Source organism: Scyliorhinus canicula, chromosome 4 (assembly GCF_902713615.1).
Source record: "Scyliorhinus canicula chromosome 4, sScyCan1.1, whole genome shotgun sequence".
NCBI lineage: Eukaryota > Metazoa > Chordata > Chondrichthyes > Carcharhiniformes > Scyliorhinidae > Scyliorhinus > Scyliorhinus canicula.
In genome coordinates, this window is record NC_052149.1 from 145,708,175 (window position 1) to 145,732,887 (window position 24,713).

General features: G+C 45.2%; 1 protein-coding gene across 1 annotated transcript in view; it reads right to left on the reverse strand.

Moving 5' to 3' along the window:
• The window catches only part of LOC119964257 (sodium-dependent phosphate transport protein 2A-like), a 56,333-nt gene extending 39,665 nt beyond the window's left edge, over positions 1-16,668 (reverse strand). Inside the window, exons 1-4 of the mRNA XM_038793536.1 lie at positions 16,525-16,668; positions 10,093-10,221; positions 8,095-8,238; positions 2,245-2,356 (exon numbers count right to left, since the gene is read on the reverse strand). Of these exons, the coding sequence (XP_038649464.1) occupies positions 2,245-2,356; positions 8,095-8,238; positions 10,093-10,221; positions 16,525-16,609 (470 nt within the window). The 5' untranslated portion in view covers positions 16,610-16,668. The remainder of the gene's footprint in view (positions 1-2,244; positions 2,357-8,094; positions 8,239-10,092; positions 10,222-16,524) is intronic.
• Positions 16,669-24,713: the final 8,045 nt, after the last annotated feature.

Consider the following 24,713-nt stretch of genomic DNA (forward strand, 5'->3'; position numbering starts at 1 on the left):
ATCCTTCATCGAGTTGGTGATTGTTTCTTGGTCAACTCTGGTGTTTTCCCATCAGGAGTTATTTTTCTTTGCTTCATTTTCATAGAATTTACAGTGCAGAAGGAGGCCATTCGGCCCATCGAGTCTGCACCGGCTCCTGGAAAGAGCACCCTACCCAAGGTTAACACCTCCACCCTATCCCCATAACCCAATAACCCCACCCAACACGAAGGGCAATTTTGGACACTAAGGGCAATTTATCATGGCCAATCCACCTAACCTGCACATCTTTGGACTGTGGGAGGAAACCGGAGCACCCGGAGGAAACCCACGCACACACGGGGAGGATGTGCAGACTCCACACAGACAGTGACCCAAGCCGGAATTGAACCTGGGGCCCTGGAGCTGTGAAGCGATTGTGCTATCCATCTGGGTGAGCAGTGTGCTGTTCAGTGCGGGGAAGTGCATTGCCCTGGGTGTGGTTGAGGATGTGCAGGGCCAGCTGGGGTATATATTTTAGCATGTGCTTGGGGTCCTGGGGGAGCTGAATTTTGTGTGTCAGAGCGTGCTGAGCTAGGCCAGGTCTAGTTCTGTGATTGATATCCTGTTGCTCCCTGGAGCTTAGGGTATCCCTCCTCACAGGCACTTATTAGAGACATCCTGAGAGGACACTTCTGTACACAGGGGCCTGGGGATGAGCTGATTTCTGTACTTTAATTGATATCCTGTTGCCATCCCCCCTCCCCTCCCACCCTTTGTGTTAGGGACGCTTTGCAGTTAATTGAGCAGTTTTCTTTTCAATCATTGGCAGGCGTACGTTCATGGAAAACAGACCCACAATAGCGGCTGGGCCTTCTATTCTCCTGTGATCCACTCATGGTAGTTCCTCATCCCCTTTTGCTGGGAAGTTTTGACAGCACTGATCATAATCTAAACACATAACTGCAGGTCCTCTCTGTATAGTTGTACGGAATGATGTTGGATCTGTACTGGGCCTGAGACTGAGGTTATGTTGCGTTCTGTGGTGCACGTCATTTCCTTTTAGAACTCGGGTTCTCGCAATTTTTTGTTGTTTTTTTGTTATGGGCGGGAACAATGAATCCGTGATTGGATCCTGCAGGGGTACAGACTGGTCTGGTATCCGAGGGAAGGAGTTGGCTGTGTGTCATTGGTGCCTCTGGCACTGCTGGAGTTGAGGGAGATGTATAGTGGTGCCCATACCTTGAGAAATCTATCCTGAACTCTCATGGTAATTGTGAGCAATTGCCACGTGGGAAGGCAGGCACCATTTCACCATTTTTTTGATGGCTTTATCCTATTTCTCCCTTCTTCTCTGGTGGGGCTTTGAGAGGTATCAAGTTATGCCTAATGATTATATTCACCCAGTTGTGCTGCCATTCTCCTGTCCCCTCTGTATTCATGTATGTGGATCCTTTACTTTTCCTGGTGGTGCTGTAGGATTCCCGTATCAGCCTCCCCGGACAGGCGCCGGAATGTGGCGACGAGGGGCTTTTCACAGTAACTTCATTGAAGCCTACTCGTGACAATAAGCGATTTTCATTTTCATTTCATTTCATTTCATTTTTCATTCCTGTGGTTTTGTTGTGTTGTTCGTTAAAGTGCTAAACCTCAATAAATATAATTTAATAACAAAACATAAATGTGCACAAATGAGCGAGAAAATCATCGGCCACATCTTAAGAAAGAAATCCATACTTTTCATTGCTGTCCTCTTGAGCCTCTATTGGACGTCTCTCATCTCACCAAACAGATTGAGTGTGCATTAGCATTGATATATCTGCTGATCTCTGCTCAGGCACAATTTGTTGGCATACAGCTATGGAAAGTCTAAAGGCCCTTTTTTGATCATTACACCAGTGGCATGTTGGCACAGTGGTTAGCACTGCTGCCTCATGGCGCCGAGGACATGGATTCAATCTCGGCCCTGGGTCACTGTCCGTATAGAGTTTTCACGTTCTCCCCATGTCTGTGTTGGTCTCATCCCCACAACCCAAAGATGTGCATGATAGGTGGATTAGCCATGCTAAACTTCCTTAATTGGAAATTTGTTTTAAAAACTGCACCGCACCAGTATACAGCCTGAGTGTTGAATGCAATGCAACATGGGATTAAATTATTAGTCTTAACCAGGGCTTAATTCATTGACCCTCAAGGAGGCAATATGCTTCAGATTCCAGATGCTTTGGAAAGAACCCAAGACAATGGCTTCTAATACAGTGCAACATAATTTATGGACAATCTTACCGCTTGAATTCATTTCTGTCTCCAGCTTGCATTAGGGCTACAATGGTGTTTGTTACTGAGGTTCCAATGTTGGATCCCATGATAATGGGAATTGCGGAACGCACTCCCAGCACTGCAAGAAGCAAAAAACATAAGTTGAGTTTGTGTCTTCAGTGTACTGCAGATGTAGAACTTGCTAAACAATCTTACAGGCGAGCACAAATTCCTCCATCATATTCCTGATCTACTGGAACACATTTGGCATTTCTGTCGTCAGTTATTCCCCACTATCTGCCGAAGGCAGTTACGTTTCACAATGTCAAGTCATGCAAGGTTGGAATGAGGCAGGAGTTGGTTGTTTTCCAATAGTACTAATGTCTGGAAAAGGCTGCCTACTCATACGGCAGATGCCAATTCGCTGACTTCTTCCAAGCGAGAGCTGAAATTGTGTCTGACTGGGGTTGATTTGACATCGTACAAGCAATAGGTGTTTTTAAAAAAATCATTAATCAAGGCTAGTGGTGTTAGGGTTAATGTTGGGGGTGGATTTGACATCATACAAGGAATAGGCTTTATTATCGTCAATCAGTTTCAGTACTGTTATCAATAGGTTTTGATAGCATAAGGGGTCAGGGGGGAAGAATTTCCTAGATTTCTTTGTCCAAAATTGACTACGGCGTCTATCTGTTTTTGTTTAACCTCTCTCAGGAGAACACATGGTTTCTGGATGAGGTGGGGAATGTGCATATTGTGATGAACAAGGCATCGCAGTGAGGTGGGAGAGTGTAGACAGACCATTGGGTCTTTTCCTCTCCATGTGTACTGGGTATATTAGTTATCAATGCACAATTCTTCCTGCATCATTTATATCATTCTGAGTGAGAAGCCTAAAGGAAGGGCCAAGACCCAACCATCATAAGAAATCACTAAGGGCTGGAAAGAGAAAAGGGTAGATTCACCGCTCTCACTCGGCAGCGCTGGTTGTCCGACCTGCTTTCTTTCTCTCTCTCTTCAAAAACAGCCCCCTCACTGGGAACTTGAAGTTCGGTGAGAATGGAGTAATCCCGGAAGTCGTGGTTGGGTGACAGCAGGTTTAGGTTTTAAAAGCCTGTAGATTGTAGGAGGAAGGGAAGAAAAAGAGTGAGGTATGGAGCTCCACTGTACTGGGGTCCATGGACAGAATGGGATAGAAATTCATCTTGGGCAGAGGTGCAAAATGGAAGCGGGAAACGAAGCAGCTAGTTTTATACTCTGTCTGATTTTCTTATCCATTTAAGACCAAGATGAATTTATAACCCAATGCGTTAGAGCAGATGAGTCACAATTTTGTTGACATGTTAAAACTGAAGAACCTTGGTTCCTTTATCGAACGGGATCGTTCAAGGATCCAAACTTTTCAAATAAACCCTTTGTTTAAAGTTAAAGAAGCAACACATCTGTGCCTTAGAAATTCTAGATAAACAAACCTGCACAAGTTTATGTGATGGAAAGTCTACATTTTTACAAGGCGCCAAATCAAAGCACCATAACCTGATCACGACAGGGGAATCTAGCTCTGACTAAGATATGACAAGCTAACTCACAAAGAATTCAAACATATTTGAGGTCAGTCAGTTAAGAACAAGTCCAGAACAGCTTGAACATGCATTGATATAGTGCATTATACAAAGATAAGGGGCGGGATTATCCCTCCCAGGACGTCCGGAATGCATTCCCCAATGGGAATGAGAATCGGGTGCGGGAAAAATCAGGATCGCCGAACTGATGCTCTGACCCCCCTCTGGGGCATGAACGAGGTCCACAATACGCACTGGCGGGAGGATGTAAATAAATGCAAATGGCTCTTAATGACCTATTTGCATATATTAAGCAGGTCCGGCACCCGGTGCTCTGACTTCCCGCGATTCTCCAGTCCCCGTGGTTGGGAATAACGTGGACGCAGATAACTAAAGGCCAAGGGTTTTACTAGCATGTCCCTGACGTGGTGGACCTCGTGGTGGGCCAAGGGGCAACGGTTGCACCTCTTTGAAGTGGTCAATGTTTACAAGCATTAGATTTTCATCACTTAGGCCACTGAACCGTGAAAGGATAGAAATGGATCAAAGCTGCAGATGGTTTGTAGAAACTGCCAATCACAGACCATTACTCGAAAGCGATGAATGGCTTGTAGCAAATGGATCTGTGGGAACTGTAATGATATGTATATATGTATACAAATAAAGGGTTAATTATTACATCTCAGTGTCATACAAACATTAGAGGGCACCACCAGTTCCAAGTATAAATATAAGAGCTCAGGGAATCTTGGGTAGTCAGTCAAGTGTTAGCAAGAGAGAGATAGATCACGGCATAGTTAAGACTAGATAGAAGTAGCATGTGTAGTTTAATAATTATTACTTAAACATAGATTACTTTATTAATAGTTACAGTTCTGTCGAGTGTGCAAACTCAATATAATTTAATCATTGTTCAATAAATCAGTTTTGCTTTAAGTTAGAGATTAGTGGTTCCGTTATAACCACACAATCAGACTATTCTGGATTACAAAGCAAAGAGTAATGATATATTATCACAAAGATTAATATAACAGGAACCAGATGCGGGTCACATTTGCTCTCCTTCGAGGAATGGTCGAAGAATGGTCACATGGAGCTCCAAGGTAATGTTACAGCTATAATGCTTCCCATTGTCCCTGTCTGGACTGCTCTCTAGCTTCCAGACAAGGAGTCCCTTTTCTACGGTGAGGGGGGTTGGTGGAGTGGGGGGGGGGGTCAGTGTGGAATCCTTCTATTGCAGGAGTATTGCAGATTGGGTCACCTTTGTACTTCACATGGGAGGGGGCACCCAGGCAATCTGAGGGTGGTGTGCTGCTGTGCGGAAGACAGGGGGTTGGGGCCTATTTCCAGTACGGGGTGGGGGAAGTTCTTGGCCCCAGGATCTTGCTATTGGGCCGTCCGCTCAAAATGGTGGCCCAAAACGGGTTTCTCTGGGAATCACTCGTATTCCAAGCGATGCATAAACTGCGTGGCATCGAATGCTGAATTGCATCCTGCTTTACAACTCCAAGTGGATCGTAAAACTGGTGCAATTCAGCTCCGGCGGGTGAACAGTCTCCCAAACGGAGGTTTCCACCCACCATGTTTCGAATGAGGAAATTTCCTACCCTACCTGAAAACTATGTGATCTCCTGAGAGAGCTGGAAAACAGGTAAAAATCAAGGGTAATTGGTGGAAAAGGTATTGGGAAATGTTGATTGCAAGTCAAAGAAGAAGATAGAAGGATTTACCCGAAGCTTGGTAAAAGATAGAGTTTGTAACAATGGCCTCAAAGGAGGGGGGGGCGGGGGTGTGTGTAGTGGGGGGGTTCAGGAAGGAGATTCTATAACAGGTAGCAAAGACGGCTGAGGGCAGAGCCACAAGTGAAGTGGGAAGGAGGCACAAAAGGTCAGTCAAAGAAACCACAGGCTTGATTTTACACAAATGCAATGCCCCTGCCCATCAGGTGAAAAGTTTAAGGCAGGTCTGTTTGGAAAAACCATGACCAGATTTTACAGTTTTCTGACAGTTAACTGCCTGAGGGCTTGGCTTCTGTTCCTCTCTGGGAGGGTGTCCCTTTTCCATGAGCTGCTCGTCAGTTAGAGATTTGGTAGTTCTCCCGTTCCAGCAATGTCACTGGGAGCAATGGGCCTTGATGGGACTGCAGCCAGTTTTCGATGATGACCAGTGATGGAGTCAAAGACTAAAGTAAGTTGGATAGCCACACCGAGGCTGGTTGGGCATGCCCTGGAGAGGAAGAGGACATGGCGTGATCAGAAGGCTGGGTGGGGTGGTTACAAGTGGGGTAGTCATTTCCATTGTGTGGGTGGGGGGGCGCGGGGGTGAAAGTCTCCAATGGACATAGGGTGCTGGAACAGGAGCATGTCGTTGAATGCACAACCCTTGACAGATGGCGTGGACACCCATTACCACCGGTATAATACCAACAACAGTGGGAGGAAGTCCTCAAACTTTAATTGGCCGAAGAGCAGGTGAGATGGCTGACACCTATTTAGCAGTGGAGTGGGTAGGCGATGGGCAGGGTGATAATTCCAAAACTGCCTCATCCAACTTTACTTCCCCCTTTCTTCCTGCCAGCCCACTATGGGTGGGTGGGGTGGGGTGTGGTGCGGAGGATAAAATTGTGGCCAGAGTTTGTGGGGGTGGGAGTAGGAGTAGACCAGTCAGAGGTACAATTGTAGAAAGGAAAGAAAAGATGAGAATTTTTATTTGGAAGTATAGGCAGATCAGGCTTTGTCTAAAATATGACATGGACTATAGACATTCGGATGAGCTGTAAGTTTTCTCAAGGTGAAGAATGGGAGAGCAGTGAGGAGTGCATTGGAATAGTTGACTCTGAAAATAGTAAAGGCATGAAACGGTTGAGGAAGTGTCTGCTGCGGATGATGTTATCCAGGTGGAAGTATTTTTGTGTTTGAGCACATAAGGGGTCAATAACTCAGACATCATGGCCTGATTTTCTTCGCCCGTTGGGCATGCATATTCGGCAGGCCTGGAAACAGGCACAAAATGAACGTTCGGCTGTGAGAAGCCACGGAGTACGATTTATCGCTGGCTGACCAATTAATGACAGCGGTGTGAAACACGTGCTGGAAAAGACTGAGCACTGCCGGGGTGGGTGGGACGAATGCTGGCACAGAGAAAAGGGAGGGTGTGGGCTGGCACTTCTCATGTGCTCCCTCAGGGGGACAGCGACTGTGGAGCTGCCTCAGGGAGCTGCAGACCTGTAAAACAATAGGGCATGGTGGAAAAATGCTGCGAAGAGCATTGAGGCAGCACATTCACATATAACCTTCAACAACCATGCCCCCCCGCCAAACAAATATTTAAATTTTATTCCAGCCCTGACATTTCATCCCACCTTCGACTGAGGCTGAAGCTGAAAAGTAAAGGCCACCTCGACAATCAGCCCAACCGCCAACCATAACAGCAGACAGGCCACGAAAAATTGAAGTCAGTTTTCCCCCTGATGGGCTAAATTGCCTGCTTGATTGTTGGCAGGCAATTCTCCGTCTTTCGTGTGCGCCTGTCGACCAAAATATTGTGCGAGTGCATGTCAGCATTGGGATGTCCTATTGTGCAATTTTATATGCTCCCAGATGAGGGGCGTGCCCACCCGAGCAACATAAAATTCAGGCCCAAGACTGTAAATAGCCAGTCACAGGCAGGGGTTGGGTAGCGGGCTGGTATCAGCGACAATGGCATGGAATTAAAGGTGGGCTTTAGTCTGCCCCATTGATCCCCTAATTTTAATGTCGGCATGTGCTGTTTGTTCTTAATGAGATACAGACTCTTCTAATGCCATCCATACCCTGGTCCCGCTTGATCTCCTGGTCCCCATTTTCCTGTTCCCTTTATCTCTTTATGCTACTGGTTGCAGTAAAACATAAGAGCTGACATCTTCCCTACAATAACACCATGAAATTGTGCTCCTACAGCATCATGAATGGGTGACAGCCTCTTTCCAGCACCCCCAAAATCTTCAAGTCTCCAGGTGGCAACTGGGAAATACAACAAGGGCAAGCAAAAAAAAAACCTTCTATCCTCAGTCCAACTGTGCCAAGCAGATAGTGGCATAAATGAAACATAAGTGAGATGGAAAATATTCGTTCGTGTGCAGATATCTCTTTTATTTCTGATGTTCCCCTCATAGTAAAGTCATCAAAATCACCATTTTATCGGGGCCAGATGCATTATGATCTTTATTCATGGATTTCATGGATTATTGAAGATGAAACATGTCTCTCTCTCCCTCCTTCTGCATTGATTTCCTGTGCTTTCCTGATCTTCCTGTATGTAGGATTGGCGTACTTACATCCTGACGACACCATGCTGACAATGATGGATGTTGATGTACTCGAGCTCTGGACTAAGACAGTGACCAAGATTCCCACTACAAGTCCAGCCACAGGATTAGACAGGATTGCGTTGTCTTTAAAAATATCACCAGCCACCTTGCCTGAAAGAGAAAAAACTCATTAGCACAAAAGCAGCTATATTTTCACATGTCTGTCCAGGCAAAGCTGATCGATACTAAATAGGAGCTATAGTAGGGCGGCACGGTGGCACAGTGGTTAGCACTGCTGCCTCACGGCACCAGGGACCAGGGTTCGGTTCCCACCTTGGGTGACTGTGTCGAGTTTACACATTCTTCTGTGTCTACGTGGGTTTATACCGGGTGCTCCGGTTTCCTCCCACAGTCCAAAGATGTTCATGTTAGGTGGATCGGCCATGCTAAATTGCCCCTAAGTGTCCAAAGGATGGGTAGGTTAGGTTATGGGGTTACGGGATAGGGCATGGGCTGAGGTAGAGTGCTCTTTCGGAGGTCAGTGCAGACTCGGTGGGCTGAATGGCCTCCTTTTGCACTGTGGGGTTTCTGTGGACTCTATGGATTTGGTACCTCATGCCTACTATTCAAATCTGTTATCCTTAGCGCTTTGTATAGTTCACTGATCATATTCTCATTTGGAAAAAGGAAGACTTGTGGGTGACCCAACTCAGAGATATTAGAATAGAAATTGGTGTGAATTGTGTCTATTTTACAGAAGTGAATTGGGCCCAGCAACGACACATTTTGGAGGACTTCTGTCCAACCTGTGAATGCCTTTGTTGCTAAATTTATTGGGCCCATAATTTAGATATCCTGGGCAGCTGCCTAAAACAGGAAGATACTGATCCCAAAGGGGATTGCTTCTCTGGAATGGAGACTGGCTGGGGGAAATAAGTCATTTTTAATGCAACTTGCACCTTCAGCCCATTAACGATCCCTTGATGCCCCAATCAGAATGATGTGGATTCATTCCGACTTGGTCAATGTTCCATGAGGAGGACACCTGTAGCATCTCTGTAGATGTACCTAATCCACTTTTGGGATTTGGGCAGGCCGGGCCTATGCCCACTAATGGAGGTATCCAGGAATCCCATTCGATCACATTTCTGCCATTGAAGTTGGGATCCTAGAATTTCACAGTAATGCACCATACATTTTCACAGTGTCTTGGGCTCCTCATCACAATGGAAAATAATAAGCAGTGCACAACTGCAATGCTGACCTATTCTATAAATAACTATTTTCACATTACAGTTTTTTAATCCCTTTTCTTCCACTGTGGAAGTTGTCAAGCATTACTAACTCTCTGAGGCATACAGACAAACTTGCTGATTTAATAAACCAGTTTGGTAAAGACATTTTGGTTGGGATTGACCATAATTTAATTAGCCGTCTGTTTGGTTCAAATCAAGCAACAAATCAATAGAATATTTTATCAAATCACACAGGGTGGATATATTATTGCACATCGGTCCGTTACAGCCTCTCATTTGGAGCTTTCAGAACTGGTCCATCTAAACCAGTGTGCCACCCAATTTCTGGTTCTATACATGGGGACAGGATTGGGCCTGCTCTGCCATGTTGATTTGAGCCTCAACCTCACCCTTAGCTCCACATCCCTCAATATGCTTACTGAACAAAAACCTCTTGGCCTCAGCATTCGTAGCCTTTTGCAGAGCTGTGCTAGATCTTTTTTTCCCTGATGGAAGTCTTGCTAACTTTACCACCAAAACGTCTAACTCTAATTTCATGATTACGTTCCTCCGAACCAGAGGAAATAGTTTCTCTGTGTACACTGTTTCAAATCATTTTAACATTTTAAAGGCACTGTTATTTCTAGCTTGTTCAATGATAGCTTGTTCAATAGCTTTGATAATGATTAGCAACAATGGCCATCTTGGCTTGGTCTCCCCTTAACGTTTCACCGCAACTGGAATGAAGATATTTGCCTGAAGATCGAGTGAGGAAGGATGCATACAGTACCTCCAGCAAGTTGAAAGGCTGCACTGAGGACATCGAGGGAGCAAACAAACATGTAGAGGAAGCTGAACAGCAACAGCATCTTCATCATCGAGCTCAGAATGAATTTCACTTTCCCTTTAACATTTAGCCCTGAAAAGAAAAGGAAGACCTCAGTTGCTCACCAGTTGTGTCAAAAATGTACCTCACTGTCGATCTTTTAGAACAGTTGAACTGTTAGTTGTAGGGCTGTTTTTCTGTGATGTCAATGTGGTTAATACTGTATTCATGGTTTGTTTTAATATAAAATATCCCTATAAGGGGTGTGAAGTATACTTCAGGTGTGAAGTATCTTTTCCATAGAACCATTGAAACGTAGAAAAGCTATAGCATAGAAGGAGGCAATACAGCCCATATTGTCCACGCCAGCCTAAGGACACCCAGGTGCTCATTCAAATCCCACCTTCCTGCACCTGGTAAATAGCCATTTAGCTTACAGCACTTAAGGTGCAGATCCAGGTACGTTTTAAAAGAGATTAGGGTCTCAGCCTCCACCACCACTCAGGCAATGAATTCCAGATGCCCACTCCCTTCTGATGTGTTGGGTATGCTGGGGTCTGTGATGACTGCGTTTACCAGAGCAGTAGAAGAGTCAGGCTACCAACACTTGTAGAAGTACAACTCTATTTTATTTAACTATGAGCTTTTGAATATACTTGCACTGTGGGTCGACACTATGTTAGGTTGGCTGAAGACCTATGGCTAACCTGACCAGACTATACTGCTAGGACATGGTAGATGTTCGTGCTACTGAGTGTGGGCTCTGTCTGTCTCAGAGGCTGCAGCCCGAATGAGCGGGAAAACTAGGGCCCTCTGGCTTTATAGTGACCGTGCCCTGTCTGGTGATTGGCTGCTGTGTTCTGTGTGTTGATTGGTCTTTCAGTGTGTCAGTCAGTGTGTGTCTATGCACCATAATATACTTGTGTGTATATTATGACATCTCCCCCTTTTTTTTTAAAATGTGTGTACGTGGCAATAAATAGTGTGGTATGTGAGTGTTCCTGACTATGTGGGGCATATGTGAGCATATTTACAGGACTATATACATAATTCCTAACATATTTACATGGGAAGGTGTCTAGTGCAGATAGACCAGGGGTGGGCAAACTTTTCCGTGCAAGGGCCACATTCAGAAATTCACAATTTTAAAGGGCCGCATAGTATATTAAGTAAAGTAATTACTTCACCCGGTTATGATTCTGGGCGCCTCATATGGAACATAGAACATAGAACAGTACAGCACAGAACAGGCCCTTCGGCCCTCGATGTTGTGCCGAGCAATGATCACCCTACTCAAGTCAATGTACCCACCCTATACCAGTAAGTAACCCAACAGCCCCCCCCCCATTAACCTTTAAAAAAAATTTTTTTTTTATTTTTTTTTTTTAATGACTTGGTGGGCCGCATAAAGATTTTTGGCGGGCCGCATGTGGCCCGCGGGCCGTAGTTTGCCCACCCCTGAGATAGACAGTATGTAACACAAAGCAGAACAAGAATAACAGTATGTACAAACTAGTGAATTAATGAAGAGGGTAACGAAACAATTAGTTAATGAGTTTAGAGAGTCCATGAATTAAGGCAGTTCATAAATTCAGTCTCTGTGGTTGGCAACGAATTCTGGTTGACCATGTGGGTGGCACACCACTCGTCGTCTGGATCAATGCTCAGTACTGGGAAGGACTTGGCTTTTGTTTTCTGAAGCACCTTGTGTATGGTGGTGATGCCCACCCGAAATGGCGCTTTGGGATCCTCAGTGTCAAGGTCCGGCATCAGGTCAGAGTCGGAATCGGTGACCGGTGGCTGGACAGTCCGGACATCTCTGCGCGGCTGGTGGGAGCGATGAGAGGTAGTTGGTTGAGCAGACCTGTATAGGGCGGTCATATGTAGTTCGTGCCTGCGCAGTTCGGTCTTCGGCCTCCCTGTCCCCTCGGTCAGTGTGCGCATGCGCGGGAGCCCGTGAAAAGCGCGTGAAAGGGCTGCCCTCATCCAGGCTCAGGCCCTGGAGCTGTTTTATAGCCTGCACCCGCTCTGCCTCGTGGGGGCCTTGCCACGCCATTTCTGCCGCTTGAATGTGAGAGTATCAGTTAGTGGCATGTTCATGCAGAACGCAGATCTCGATGGCTATAGCAAGGGAGAGCTGTTTAACTTTGAGGAGCTGCTGGCATGGGGATCCGATTGCACACCAAAAACGATCTGGTCGCGGATCATCGAATTGGAGGTGGAGCTGTAATTGCAGGACTGCGCGAGGATGCCAAGGTGGGTGCAGATGCTGTTGAAAGACGTATTGCTCAAAACTTTTGTTTACCACGATGTCACAGTGACTGTCGAATTTAAGCAGGACCGTCTTGAACTTGGACTTGTCCTCACCTTCAGCGCATGTGAGGGAGTTGAAGATATGAATGGCGTGGTCCCCGGCCGTAGAGAGGAAGAGAGCAATCTTCCTGGCATCTGAAGCAGCTTCCAGATCTGTAGCTTCGAGGTACAGTTGAAATCTTTGTTTAAAGATTTTCCAGTTCGCACCGAGGTTGCCGGTGATGCGGAGCGACGGGGGAGGGCGGACGCTGTCCATACTACTGGATGGCTGATCGCTGGTCAAAGGCAGATTATTTAAGGGTGGGTCAATCAAACTCTCACCTCACGTACTGGTACCATGATGTGTTGGGTATGCTGGGTCTGTGATGACTGGGTTTACCAGAGCAGTAGAAGAGATAGGCTACCAACACTTGTAGAAGTACAACTCTATTATATTTAACTATGAGCTGTTGAACATACTTGCACTATGGGTTGACACTATGTTAGATTGGCTGAAGACCTATGGCTAACCTAGCCAGACTATACTGCTAGCACATGGTAGATGTTTGTGCTACTGACTACGAGCTCTGTCTGTCTCAGAGGCTGCATCCCGAATGAACGGGACAACTAGTGCCCTCTGGCTTTATAGTGACCGTGCCCTGTCTGGTGATTAGCTGCTGTGTTCTGTGTGTTGATTGGTCTTTCAGTGTCTGTCTATGCATCATATACTTGTGTGTATATTATGACACCTTCTGAGTAAAAAACATTCTTCCTCATGTCCCCTCTGCACCTTCTGCCAATTATCTTGAACCTATGTCCCCTGGTTCTAGAATTCTCCACCAAGGGAAACAATTTTATCCTGTCTGCTCTACCTCATCCCCTCATAATTTTTTACACCTCAATTAAGTCACCCCTCAACCTTATTCGTTCCAATTTCTCCACGTAGCTACACTTTTCTAGCCCTGGCTACTACTGCAGCAGCCCGAGGAGGACCTCATATCCCAAGACTAAATTTAAAGGAAAATTCACTACCTTTTCAAAATTTACAAGACGTAAATCTCTCTTCACATTGAAAAATCTCCCTGTAACCTGTAACGGCGTCCTGTAAAACGCCGTTAGCTGTTCTTCATTAACAGACTTGAGTTATTGAGCAGTTTTTGCCATTCCCTCCTTTTCTTTGTTCTCCTAGATACATTCTTAAGAGTATGGACAAACTAAAGTTATTGGTTTAAAAGATTATTATAATGAGGCAAAGAAATGTGAAAAATTAAAGCAGTTAAAGAAGCAGGGGGTAAAGTAATCATGAAAAACATCTGAAAACTAGAGATGTGGGATGTCTGACTGAAGCAATGCTGAGTTAATGGCAGATTATTCTTAATAAGCAGGATATTCAACCTTTTACTTTCTGCTATGTTTATGATTTCCATTGCTGTACCGTTGGCAACTGCAGGGCCCTAAGCTCCATAATTTTCTCCATAAATATTTCCATCTCTCTACCAGTTACTTCTCTTTTTAAGATATTCCTCACCTGCCTCCTTAACCAGACATTTGCTACCTGTCCTAATATCTTATTATTGCAGACTGCAGTCTTTCGCTTTTGCATGATAGCTCATTATATGGTTCAGCAAAATTTTGTTTGGTACAGCAACTTGCAAAATGCCTTGGGCCTCTTTAATATTGTTACAACATCCTGGGCAAGTGAGCAATCAATTCCAACCGCACTGTCCCAGAGTCACAACACAAGTGAATTAACCAATAATTCTTATAAAAATTCCCAAAATCTTTGGCCCTTAGCGGCCCAGTGATTACAGTCTCCAGGTATGTAAGTTGAAACACATTACTGTTTATTTGTAACAAGACTAAAGATGAAATATGCAGTAAATGCAATTGAATGACACCAAGCTAACCTTTTACACCGCCCCTTAACTGTCCCACCCTCTGCCCTCATACACAAGACTGACAAACACAGAGGGAGGGGGATGAAATAATAAGTGTGAAGGTCAAAACACAAGAGTCTTTACTTCCATTGGTGGTCCTGCAGTAGACTTTTCTCACAGCATGCTGGTTGATCAAAGTCTCCGGTTTCTGGCTTGTGATGGTCTTCTTTGCAGTCATTCGTTCAGTACAGTGCTTACAGGCAGCAGGCCTTTATTTCTTATCAAACTGGGTCTTTAACTTAAAGTTCACATTCAAGCCTACTTCTTTCTTGAGGCACTTTAGGCGGGATTCTCCCGAATCGGCGCGTTGGCTAGACGCCGCCTTAAAAAATGGCGTGAACTACTTTGGCATCGGGCCGAACGGAGGTTGAGGAATTCTCCACACTTCTGGGGGCTTGGCTGGCGCCAGAGGGGTTGGCGCGCGTGTTAGCACATGCGTAGAACCGCTGGCGTGGTTCAGCGCATGTGCAGACTGGCCAGCGTATTCTGGTATATGCGCACGGGGTGCCTTCTCTGTGCTGGCCATGGTGGAGCCCGACAGGGGCCGGTGCAGAAGGAAGGAGTGCCCCCACGGCACAGGCCCGCCCGCAGATCAGTGGGCCCCGATCGAGGGCCAGGCCGGCGTGGGCCCACCCCCCCCCCCCCCCCCCCGAGGATCACACCAGCCAACTTACCTGCCAGGTTCCGCCGTGTGGGACGATGTCCAATCGCCTCCGGCGGGACTGGCCAGAAACCGATGGCCGCTTGGCCCATCAGGGCACGGTGAATTACCGAGGGGGCCGCTGCGTGATCCCCGCCGCCGACTGGCATGGCGTGATCCCCTCCCCCCCCGGCTGAACGACCGCCCATTTTCGGCCGGTCTCGTCGGCGTAAATCAAACCAGGTCCGTACCGGCAGGACCGGGCACTATGGGTGACCTGCAGAGTCCTCGGGGAGGCGCGAGGTGATCTGCCCCTGGAGGGGTGCCCCACGGCGGCCTGGGCCGTGATCGAGACCCACCGCTCCGCGGGCAGGCCTGTGCCGTGGGGGCACTCTTTCCTTCCGCGCCGGCTGTTGTCAACCTCTGCCATGGCCGGCGTGGAGAAGAAACCCCTGCGCATGCTCTGGGATGATGCCAGCACATGCTGGCACTCCCGCGCATGCGCCAACTCGCGCCAGCTGGCGGAGGCCCTTCGGCACCGGTTGGCACAGTGCCAAGCCCTGCGGCGCCAGCTGCCACCTCGCCAGCTTCTGGGCGGCCCGATGCCGGAGTGGTTCACACTATCCTCGGTGCCGGTGTGACCCGCCCCACCGGGCAGGGGAGAATCCCGCCCAGAGAGTCAGCCATCACAGTGGCCTGATTATAGATGGGTCTTTTGGGAGAGAATTACGTGGAATCCTCCACCCAGACTGCAGAATCAAAAGTGAAATTAAAATGGATCCTTGTGGCTCTGAGAACATTTCAGTGGGACCAGATCCACTTATGACCTGTTACCGAGCACAGCACAGGCTTTTGGGCCAATATACTAGCCACTAGCCACATCAATCAATCAGAATAATCACTGATGTCATTCTAAAACAGCCCACCCTTCTGGATCTTCCTGTTTGAATTCAAGGTGAGGCTGCTTTGTCTTAAAGTCACAGGTCCATTAACCATCCATGGATTAAACATGTAAGAGCAAAAATAAAAGAAAAGGGAAATAAGGGAATAAACAGGGAGTAAACAAGAACAAACAAGGAAGGACCCAAAAACTATGTTTTAGTTGTGTATAAATGCAAGGTGTTGCTGTGATTGCTGTGTCACTTTTCTCCTCTTTCCTTTTCTGAGTGTTATTTAAGAGTTTTTCTAATCTGCCACTTTTCAAGTCTATACATTATTCTGCCCTTTACATTTATACAATATGACTGAACCATCATGAAGTTTCTGCATATCCCATGAGCTCTGATTAAGTGACTAACTTACACAACAACAGAGCTGAATTTCTGTGGTGTGTGCTTCTGCACTGCAAAGCCGCTCCCACTGAGAACACAGAGACATGCAATGACACAAACAGTACTATAAACCAGCATCAATCAACAAATTGTGGCACAAATCTATTAGAAAAAAAACTTTACAAAAAGGAAATAAACTCTTAAGTTTAGCAACCATGCCCCCTCAAGATATTTGAGTTGAAAGCACGCCACTTACCTTTACATTGAGGCGGATTGGAATTCTCCAGTTTGGAGAACTTCCAGGCCATTGCTGAATGCGTGTCAATCTCAAACTTGTCCATGTTGTCCACCAGGTTGACTGTTGAGCCTGGGCAGAGGTACCCATGATCCGAGTGTGGAACACTTCCAACGGCTGGGAGATGGTATGGCTTAGTGCCAGCGACCCCATTCATACCTGCCACATTTGAACAACACAACAATTATTGTGATGATTACTTACAATGATAGTTGTTCCGTTTTGTGTTCTCTTGGCTGATGAAAATGAAATGAAATGAAATTCGCTTATTGTCACGAGTAGGCTTCAATGAAGTTACTGTGAAAAGACCCTAGTCGCCACATTCCGGTGCCTGTCCGGGAAGGCTGGTACAGGAATCAAACCGTGCTGCTGGCCTACTTGGTCTGCTTTAAAAGCCAGCGATTTAGCCCAGTGAGCTAAACTAGCCCCTATTGAAAATCGCTTATTGTCACGAGTAGGCTTCAAATGAAGTTACTGTGAAAAGCCCCTAGTCACCACATTCCGGCGCCTGATTCCCCTCCTGGTATGGCAGCGCACTCAGAGGGGCTGTGACTGAGACACTGCTGGTTCCCAGTCCCTGGAGAAATTTCATATATTCATTTCAGTAGAATCTCTACAGGGCCTATCGAGCCTGCACTGACCCTTAGGCCGGCTCCCCTCCCCTAACCCGGTAACCCCACCTAACCTTTGAACACTAAGGGGAAATTTAGCATGGCCAATCCACCTAGTCTGCACATCTTTTCTTTGGGCTGTGGGAGGAAACTGGAGCACCTGGAGGAAACCCATGAAGACACGGGAAATGTGCAGACTCCACTCAGACAGCCACAAGGCCAGAATTCAACCTACGTCCCTGGTGCTGTGAGGCAGAAGAACTAACCACTGTGCCACCGTGCTGCCCCAATAGATTGGATTCTCAGGATTGCAGACTCACAACCCCCAAAACTTCCTGGAAGTTTTGCTGCTTGTTGTCTCTTTTCAATTGGGGAGATGGAGAGGGAAGCTCGTAAACCCTCACATACGTAAAGAACACATAAAAAAAGTCAAAGATTCTCACCCATGATCCAAAAAGCTTGTTCAGTGTTTAGGTAAGCTGGACTACCATTTGTTCTATTCTGAGATCTGATACTTTCTCAACTCAACTCAATCCCCATAAACTGTGCTGCCCCAAGCTGCCTCTTAACAAAAACTCAAATCAAACTTTAGGCTGGAGAGTCAAATTGTTATTTTGAAATGACAGCGTTCTTTAGATGTGACTGAAATTCCAAATTCCCAAATGGGATGAGGTAGGATAACAAACTAGCTACGATTTTGTCATTTTTAAGGTCTGAGGAAACCTCTTCATATAAGTATTGGCTATGTGGTTAATAATGAAGAAGGAAGCTGTCGGCCACAGGAAGACCTCAATGGGTTGGTCAGGTGGACAAATAAATGGCAAAGGAATTCAACCAGAGGTAAGTGAGACAATGGGCTGGATTCTTCTGCCCCGCCTGCCACAAGAACGCCACGGGCGAGACGCGGACAATGGAGAAGTCCATTGACCCGAGGCAGGATTCTCCGGTCACTGGGCAGACACGGTCGGAGAACCCCACCCAATGCATTTGGGGAAGGCAAACAAGGCAAGGGAATACACACCAAATAGTGAGATAGTGAGAAGTGTAGAGTAACTGAGCGACTTTGCAGTGCCTGTCTACAGATCCCTGAATGTATAGCAGGAGAGGTAGTTATGATAGTTAAGAAAGCCAAGGTATTTTCTTCATTAGCCAAGGCATAGATTATATGTATAGTGAAGTTATGTGAGAATACATAAAACACCATTTAAGCCACAGCCAGAGTACTGCGTACAGTTCTGGTCATCCAATGACAGCAAGGTGTGATTGATTTGAGGGAAATCAGAGATCTGTTGCATGTTCCAGGACGTGGACATTTCAACTATATGAGGCTAAATAAAAGTGTTGGCTCAGGGGGCAGTTACTCAAAGTGTATAAAATTATGGAGGTCTAAATAAAGTACGTAGGAATGACTTATTTCTCTTAACAGGGATTTCAATAACCAAGATCAGTTTCAAGTAATTGGTAGAAGGACTATAATGGAGACGAGAAGAATTGTTTTCACCCAATGTGGTCGGGGTCCTGAACTGCCTGAAAGGGTGCAGGGGGAACCTGCATCATATTTAAAAAGTACTTGGTTATGATCTGGAAATACTGTAACCTACAGGGCTACAGATCTAGAGCTAGAAATGGGATGAGGTAGGATAACCTTTTTGGATTGGGACAGAAACAATGGGTGGGATTTTCTGCCCCCCACACCCCACCACAGTCAGAACCACACACCGTCATGGCGTGTTTTGGAGTGCCAGATGTGACCCACCATTGTCTGGAGGCAGGATCTTCCAGTTTTGACACTGTCAATGGGGGCTCCTTTTGTTTACATCCTCGGCTACTGAGGAACATGCAATGGGGGCGGGGGGGGGGGGGGGGGGGGGTCACTGTTAGTGGGACTATAAGATCCTGATGGTGGAAAGAGCTTGAAAATCTCTGCACAATGGGCCAACTGGCTTTCTTTTAGTTCTGTGACTCTGGTTGGCAGTTAGATATAAATCCCTGAGCCACTGGCCTTGGGATGAAATGTTGATTCCCAGATCTGCACAAGCAGTAGGAAACCACTAGCAGTCTTTTGCTTTATGCATTTGTGACACATTGAATTGGAAGTATGAAGACTTTCATAATAATGTGCAGAATTGCATAGAACCTGCAACATAGAAATAGGAAATTTGCCTCACTAAGTAAACACTAATGTTTATGCACACATGCTAGCTATCCTTTTACAGCCCGAATCACTCTATTCCATTATGCTTTTTGAAACTTAATTTGCGTTGCACCGCCTCATTATCAGACACATCTTATATATGTATATAATCATACTTAGAGTTTCAAGTCATAGATCTTGTTTATGAATGTTGTAGCAGAAAAGGGTCCTCACTGACTGTGAGAACCCACTAGAGCTGAATACCATTGATGATTGTGCACGGCAGCCGGGGTGAATCAGGTGCACCCCCACTTGGAAGGGGGAGGGGTCCACGGTGCACCCTCCTGGGGCTGGCTGGACTGGCTCCGCGATGTGACGCCATTGTGCTTCGTGGCTGCATAGCAAAGGAGGAGATGATATTGTCATAGAAACATCGGTCTCAAGATCTACCCGGCAAACCAGTAACGGCATTATGGCAGTCCACATTTTGCAAGGAAACAAGTTACTAGCAGCTATCTCACAAATAATTCCAAACAAAAAAAAATTGTGCGTCATGCATATTGAATACAATGGGCGGGATTGTCCGGTCCCCCATGTAATGTTCTTGTCAGGTGCCTGATTTATATTACAAGAACAGCACGGACAGCATGGTAGCACAGTGGCTAGCACAGTTGCTTCACAGCTCTAGGGTGTCATGTTCGATTCCCGGCTTGGGTCACTGTCTGTGTGGAGTCCGCACATTCTACCTGTGTCTGCGTGGATTTCCTCCGGATGCTCCGGTTTCCTCCCACAGTCCAAAGATGTGCAGGTTAGGTGGATTGGCCATGATAAATTGCCCTTAGTGTTCAAAAAGGTGAGTTGGGGTTGCTGGGTTGCGGGGATAGGATGGAGGCGTGAGCTTAAGTAGGGTTCTCTCTCTAAGAGCCAGTGCAGACTCGATGGGCTGAATGGCCTCCTTCTACACTGTAAATTCTATGAACACCTATAGCTAAAGTTATAAACAATTTATTAATACTAACTGGGTCAAATATATACAAACGACAGATGAATAATTGTATGAATGTGCACAAGCAACCCCTCTTCTGGCTCCCTAGTCAGTCCGAGGTCACCTGACTCTAACATACATTTATATACTAATGAAACTCCTGGTGGTCAATCAATGAATTACAACACAACCATGATATCACTACATCCTCTTTCCTTTGAAGGAATAAATTAATACATTATCATCAGTATATTTTCATGAGATATCATTAGCCTGTGAGTCTAAAAGTATTAATTTTTTTCTTTAAGATTTTTAAAACTGGTTCAACAAATATGCATATTATACAATATATATATATACACACACGCACAAGAACAGCAAGCATAATATGTACAAATAGTCCAAATCTAAATATTGAGTCGATCAGGTTTTCGTTTGACTCCGGTTGAACTTTTCAAAGTTTGACTTGCTGCTCAGAACTTGTAGATTTAATGTTCTCCATGACATTTTCATGCTCAGGAACTGCAGAACTATCTGACACTGTAGCTGGCGTTGATTCTGACAGAGATTTGTCGCCCATCAAACTACTGTGAAAGTCTTCTTTAGTTTTCAAGAGTGCGCAATGATTTCTTCTCAAAAACCAACCCGTCCTCTGTCTGTACATTGAAGGAACGAGGATCTTCTTCTTCAAGTACAATGGCTTTTCTTGACAAATTGCCTGAATCTTTAACTTTAAGCAACCTCGTATTGTGCACTTCTATGGTTGAGCCCCAAACAATGGTATCATCCACGGACACATGTACACCTTCGATGCCTTTGATTATGTGCTCCATGGCATGGTGAAAAAATTCTGATGCCGATATTATGCCAAACAGCATTCTCAGAAAGCAATACCATCCAAATGGTGTATTAAAAGAACAGTACTTTGTACCTCTAGCTTTAGCTACCAGAAACCTTGAGATGTGTCACGTTTCATAAAGAATTGTGCACCAGCCAAACCAGCTGTGATTTCCTCATGCTTTGGGTAATGCATCTTCTTTTAATTGTATCTCATTGGCAAATGGTAGTGCACTAAAATCAGTAAACACATCACTGAATTTGTAGATAATGTTCTCAGAATCGTTGGAGTGTTGATCCATCTTTTGTGGATGCCAGATACCAACTACACTAGACCTAATTCTTCACAGGACTGATCACCTAATAATGAATCCAAGCCCTTGGATACAATACAGAATGGGACGGAATAAACTGTGTTCTTCTCCACCATACTCGGGTCACAAGCACCATAACATTTAATGATTGAACCATTATAATCTCTCAGAGACATTTTGTGATTCAATCAACTGAATTTTTAGATTTTTTAAATCAGTCATGGTGATTCAATTGGCTTTGGCACCAGTGTCTAACTTAAATTAGACCACTGTATCGTTCACATCAAGTGGTAGCAACCATTTGTCCTCATCAACCAGTTTGCGTTTTTTTAAGTGCTGGAGAATATTTTGGTGTCTCCAAAAAATTATTATTCTCTGTTATTACTCCAAAAAACAATGATGTTTCATCACTGGAGTCTTTGTCTTCCACTGTGCTAGCTAATTTGGAGTTAAGCTTAGAGTAACAATTCTAAGCAAAGTGACTATTCCCTTTGCATCTGGAACAAAGCTTGCCAAACAATGACCACTGCCTTAATTTGTGCCTTTGACCACATCTTTTACACATAAATACTTTGTTCTGATCTTTAACCTTTTTTGTTGGTGTGCTAGGAGCTGCAGGAACTTTCCCAACTTTAATCGGAAGTTTCCTGCCTTTTTGGGAAAAGGACGACAAACGGAGTGCTTTTCTCCAAGAAGACGCCGCCATTACTGAGAAACATTTTAGAATGCTGTGCTGCTAGCTCGTGAGCCTGACAAATGGTAACTGTTTGTTCCAAGGACAGCTCCAATTTCCTCAGCAACCGTTCCCTCAGCATATTTACATTCACACCAAACACAATTTGGTCCCAAATCATGGAAGATTCCACTGCAGAAAAATTATGTACGGACTCGTTGTCTTCTGTCAACACATGTGATCTAAACACATAGTGTTCATGAATTTAATTCTTTCTGGGGATGCAATATTTTTCAAATCTTCGAATTACTTCATTAAAATATGTACTATCTTCATTGTTTGCAAATTTAAATGTATTAAACACAACAATTGCATTGGGCCCTGTCGTTGTTAGGAACATCGCTACCTTACACAAATCTGATTAATCTCCGAAATTTACTGCAGTAAGAAACAAATTAAATTGTTGTTTAAACACACTGCAGTTGCTGTCCACATTACCATGAAATCTGAGACTCATTGGTGGATTCAACAAATCCAAGTAGCTCATTCTTACAGTCTGCAAAATCATCAAATCTCTGGAGACATTGTGGCAGATGTCAGTTGATGATTTGATAGATTTTTTCTCAGTGTTTAATATCATATAGTCCTGGTACCATGTAATATTCTTGTTGGATGGCCTGATTTATATTACAAGAACACTTGTAGCTAAAGCTATAAACAATTTATTAACATTAACTGTGGGTCAAATATAAAAACAACAGATGAATAATAGTGTGAACATGCACAAGCAACCTCTCCCCCAGTTCCCTAGTCAGTCTGAGGTCACCAGACTCTAACATTCAATTCTATACTAATGAGACTCCTAGTGGTCAGTCGGTGAATTACAACACAACCATGATATCACTATAGCCCAGCCACGTGTTTCTTGGCTGCACACCCTTTGCTGGTGGCAGATTCACTCTTCCCGCCGCTTGTTGATGGGATATCCCATTGAAGCCACCCCATGCCACAGAGAAATCCATGGGCAGGGATGCGCTACTAGCAGTATGAGTGAATCCCAATGGCCGGAGAATTCAGGCCAATATATTCTATGGTATGGGATTTAGGCCATGCAATGCGTATTGGTGGATATTCTGGATATTGTTTGAAATGGCTGTGTCCCCTGTGGTTCACTTGGTAGCACTCTCACCTCTCAATCTGAGAGTTTGGTGATGGGGATGGTCAGGTCCCATTCCAGAGAGTTGGACACAAAAACTAGTCTACCAGTAGTGAGGGAGTGCTGCACTGGAGTGCTACATTCTGTCTCAGAAGAGATGTTAAACTGAGGCCCTGTCTACGCTTTCCGGTGGATGTAAAGCATCCCAATTTACTATTTCAAACAAGAGCGGGGATTTCTCCCTGGAAGCCTGACCAATATCCATCCCCAACCCAAAATTCCTAAAACAACAACCTGGACATTATCTCACAGAAACATAGAAAATAAGAGTAGGAGTAGGTAATTTGACCCCTTAAGCCTGCTCTGCCATTCAATATGATCATGACGCATTCTCTATCATAGTGCCATCCTCCCACTCTCTCCCTATACTCCTTTACATCTTTAGAATCTAAAAATCTATTTCCTTCTTAAACATTTTCAGTGACGTAGCCACCACAGCCTTCTGTTGGAGAGAATTAAACAGATTCACTACTCTCTGAGTGAAAAGGTTTCTCTTTGTCTCAGTCCTAAATAACCTACCCAGTATTCTGAGCCTGCAACCCCCTTGTTTTAAACCTCCAGCCTAAGGAAATAGTATCCCTGTGTCCAGTCTGCCCAGCCCTGTCAGAATTTTACATGCTTCAATGTGATCCCCTCTCATCCCAAGGAGAAGGAAACATGCTAAAGGGAGGACAAGGCAGCCATGGCTGATGAGGGATGTCAAGGACAGCATAAAGGCTAAAGACAAAGCATACAAAGTGGCAAGGATTAGTGAGAAACCAGATGATTGGTGAGCCTTTAAAAGCGAGCAGAGGACAATTAAAAAAGCAATAAGGGGAGAGAAGATGAAGTATGAGTGCAAGCTAGCTGGAGATAGAAAGGAAGATAGGAAGAGAATTTTTCAATATATAAAAGGTAAGAGAGAGGCAAAAATAGACATTAGATCACTAGGAAATGTGGCTGGAGAAGTAATAATAGGAAACGAAGAAATGGCAGACGAACTGAATAGTTACTTTGCATCAGTTTTCACGGTGGAAGACACCAGAGCTCAAGGAGAACCAAGAAGCAGAGTTGAGAGGAGAAACTGGGGAAACTGGGGAACTGGGGGAACTGAAAGGTCTGAAGGTGGCTAAGTCACCTGGACCAGATGGACTACACCCCAGGGCGAAATAGCTGGCTTTTAAAGCAGACCAAGACAGGCCAGCAGCACGGTTCAATTCCCGTACCAGCCTCCCCAAACAAGCGCCGGAATGTGGCGACTAGGGGCTTTTCACAGTAACTTCATTTGAAGCCGTCTTGTGACAATAAGCGATTTTCATTTCATTTCACGAGAGGAGATCTTATTGAAACGTACAAGATACTGCGAGGCCTGAACAGAGTGGACGTGGAATGTTTCTACTT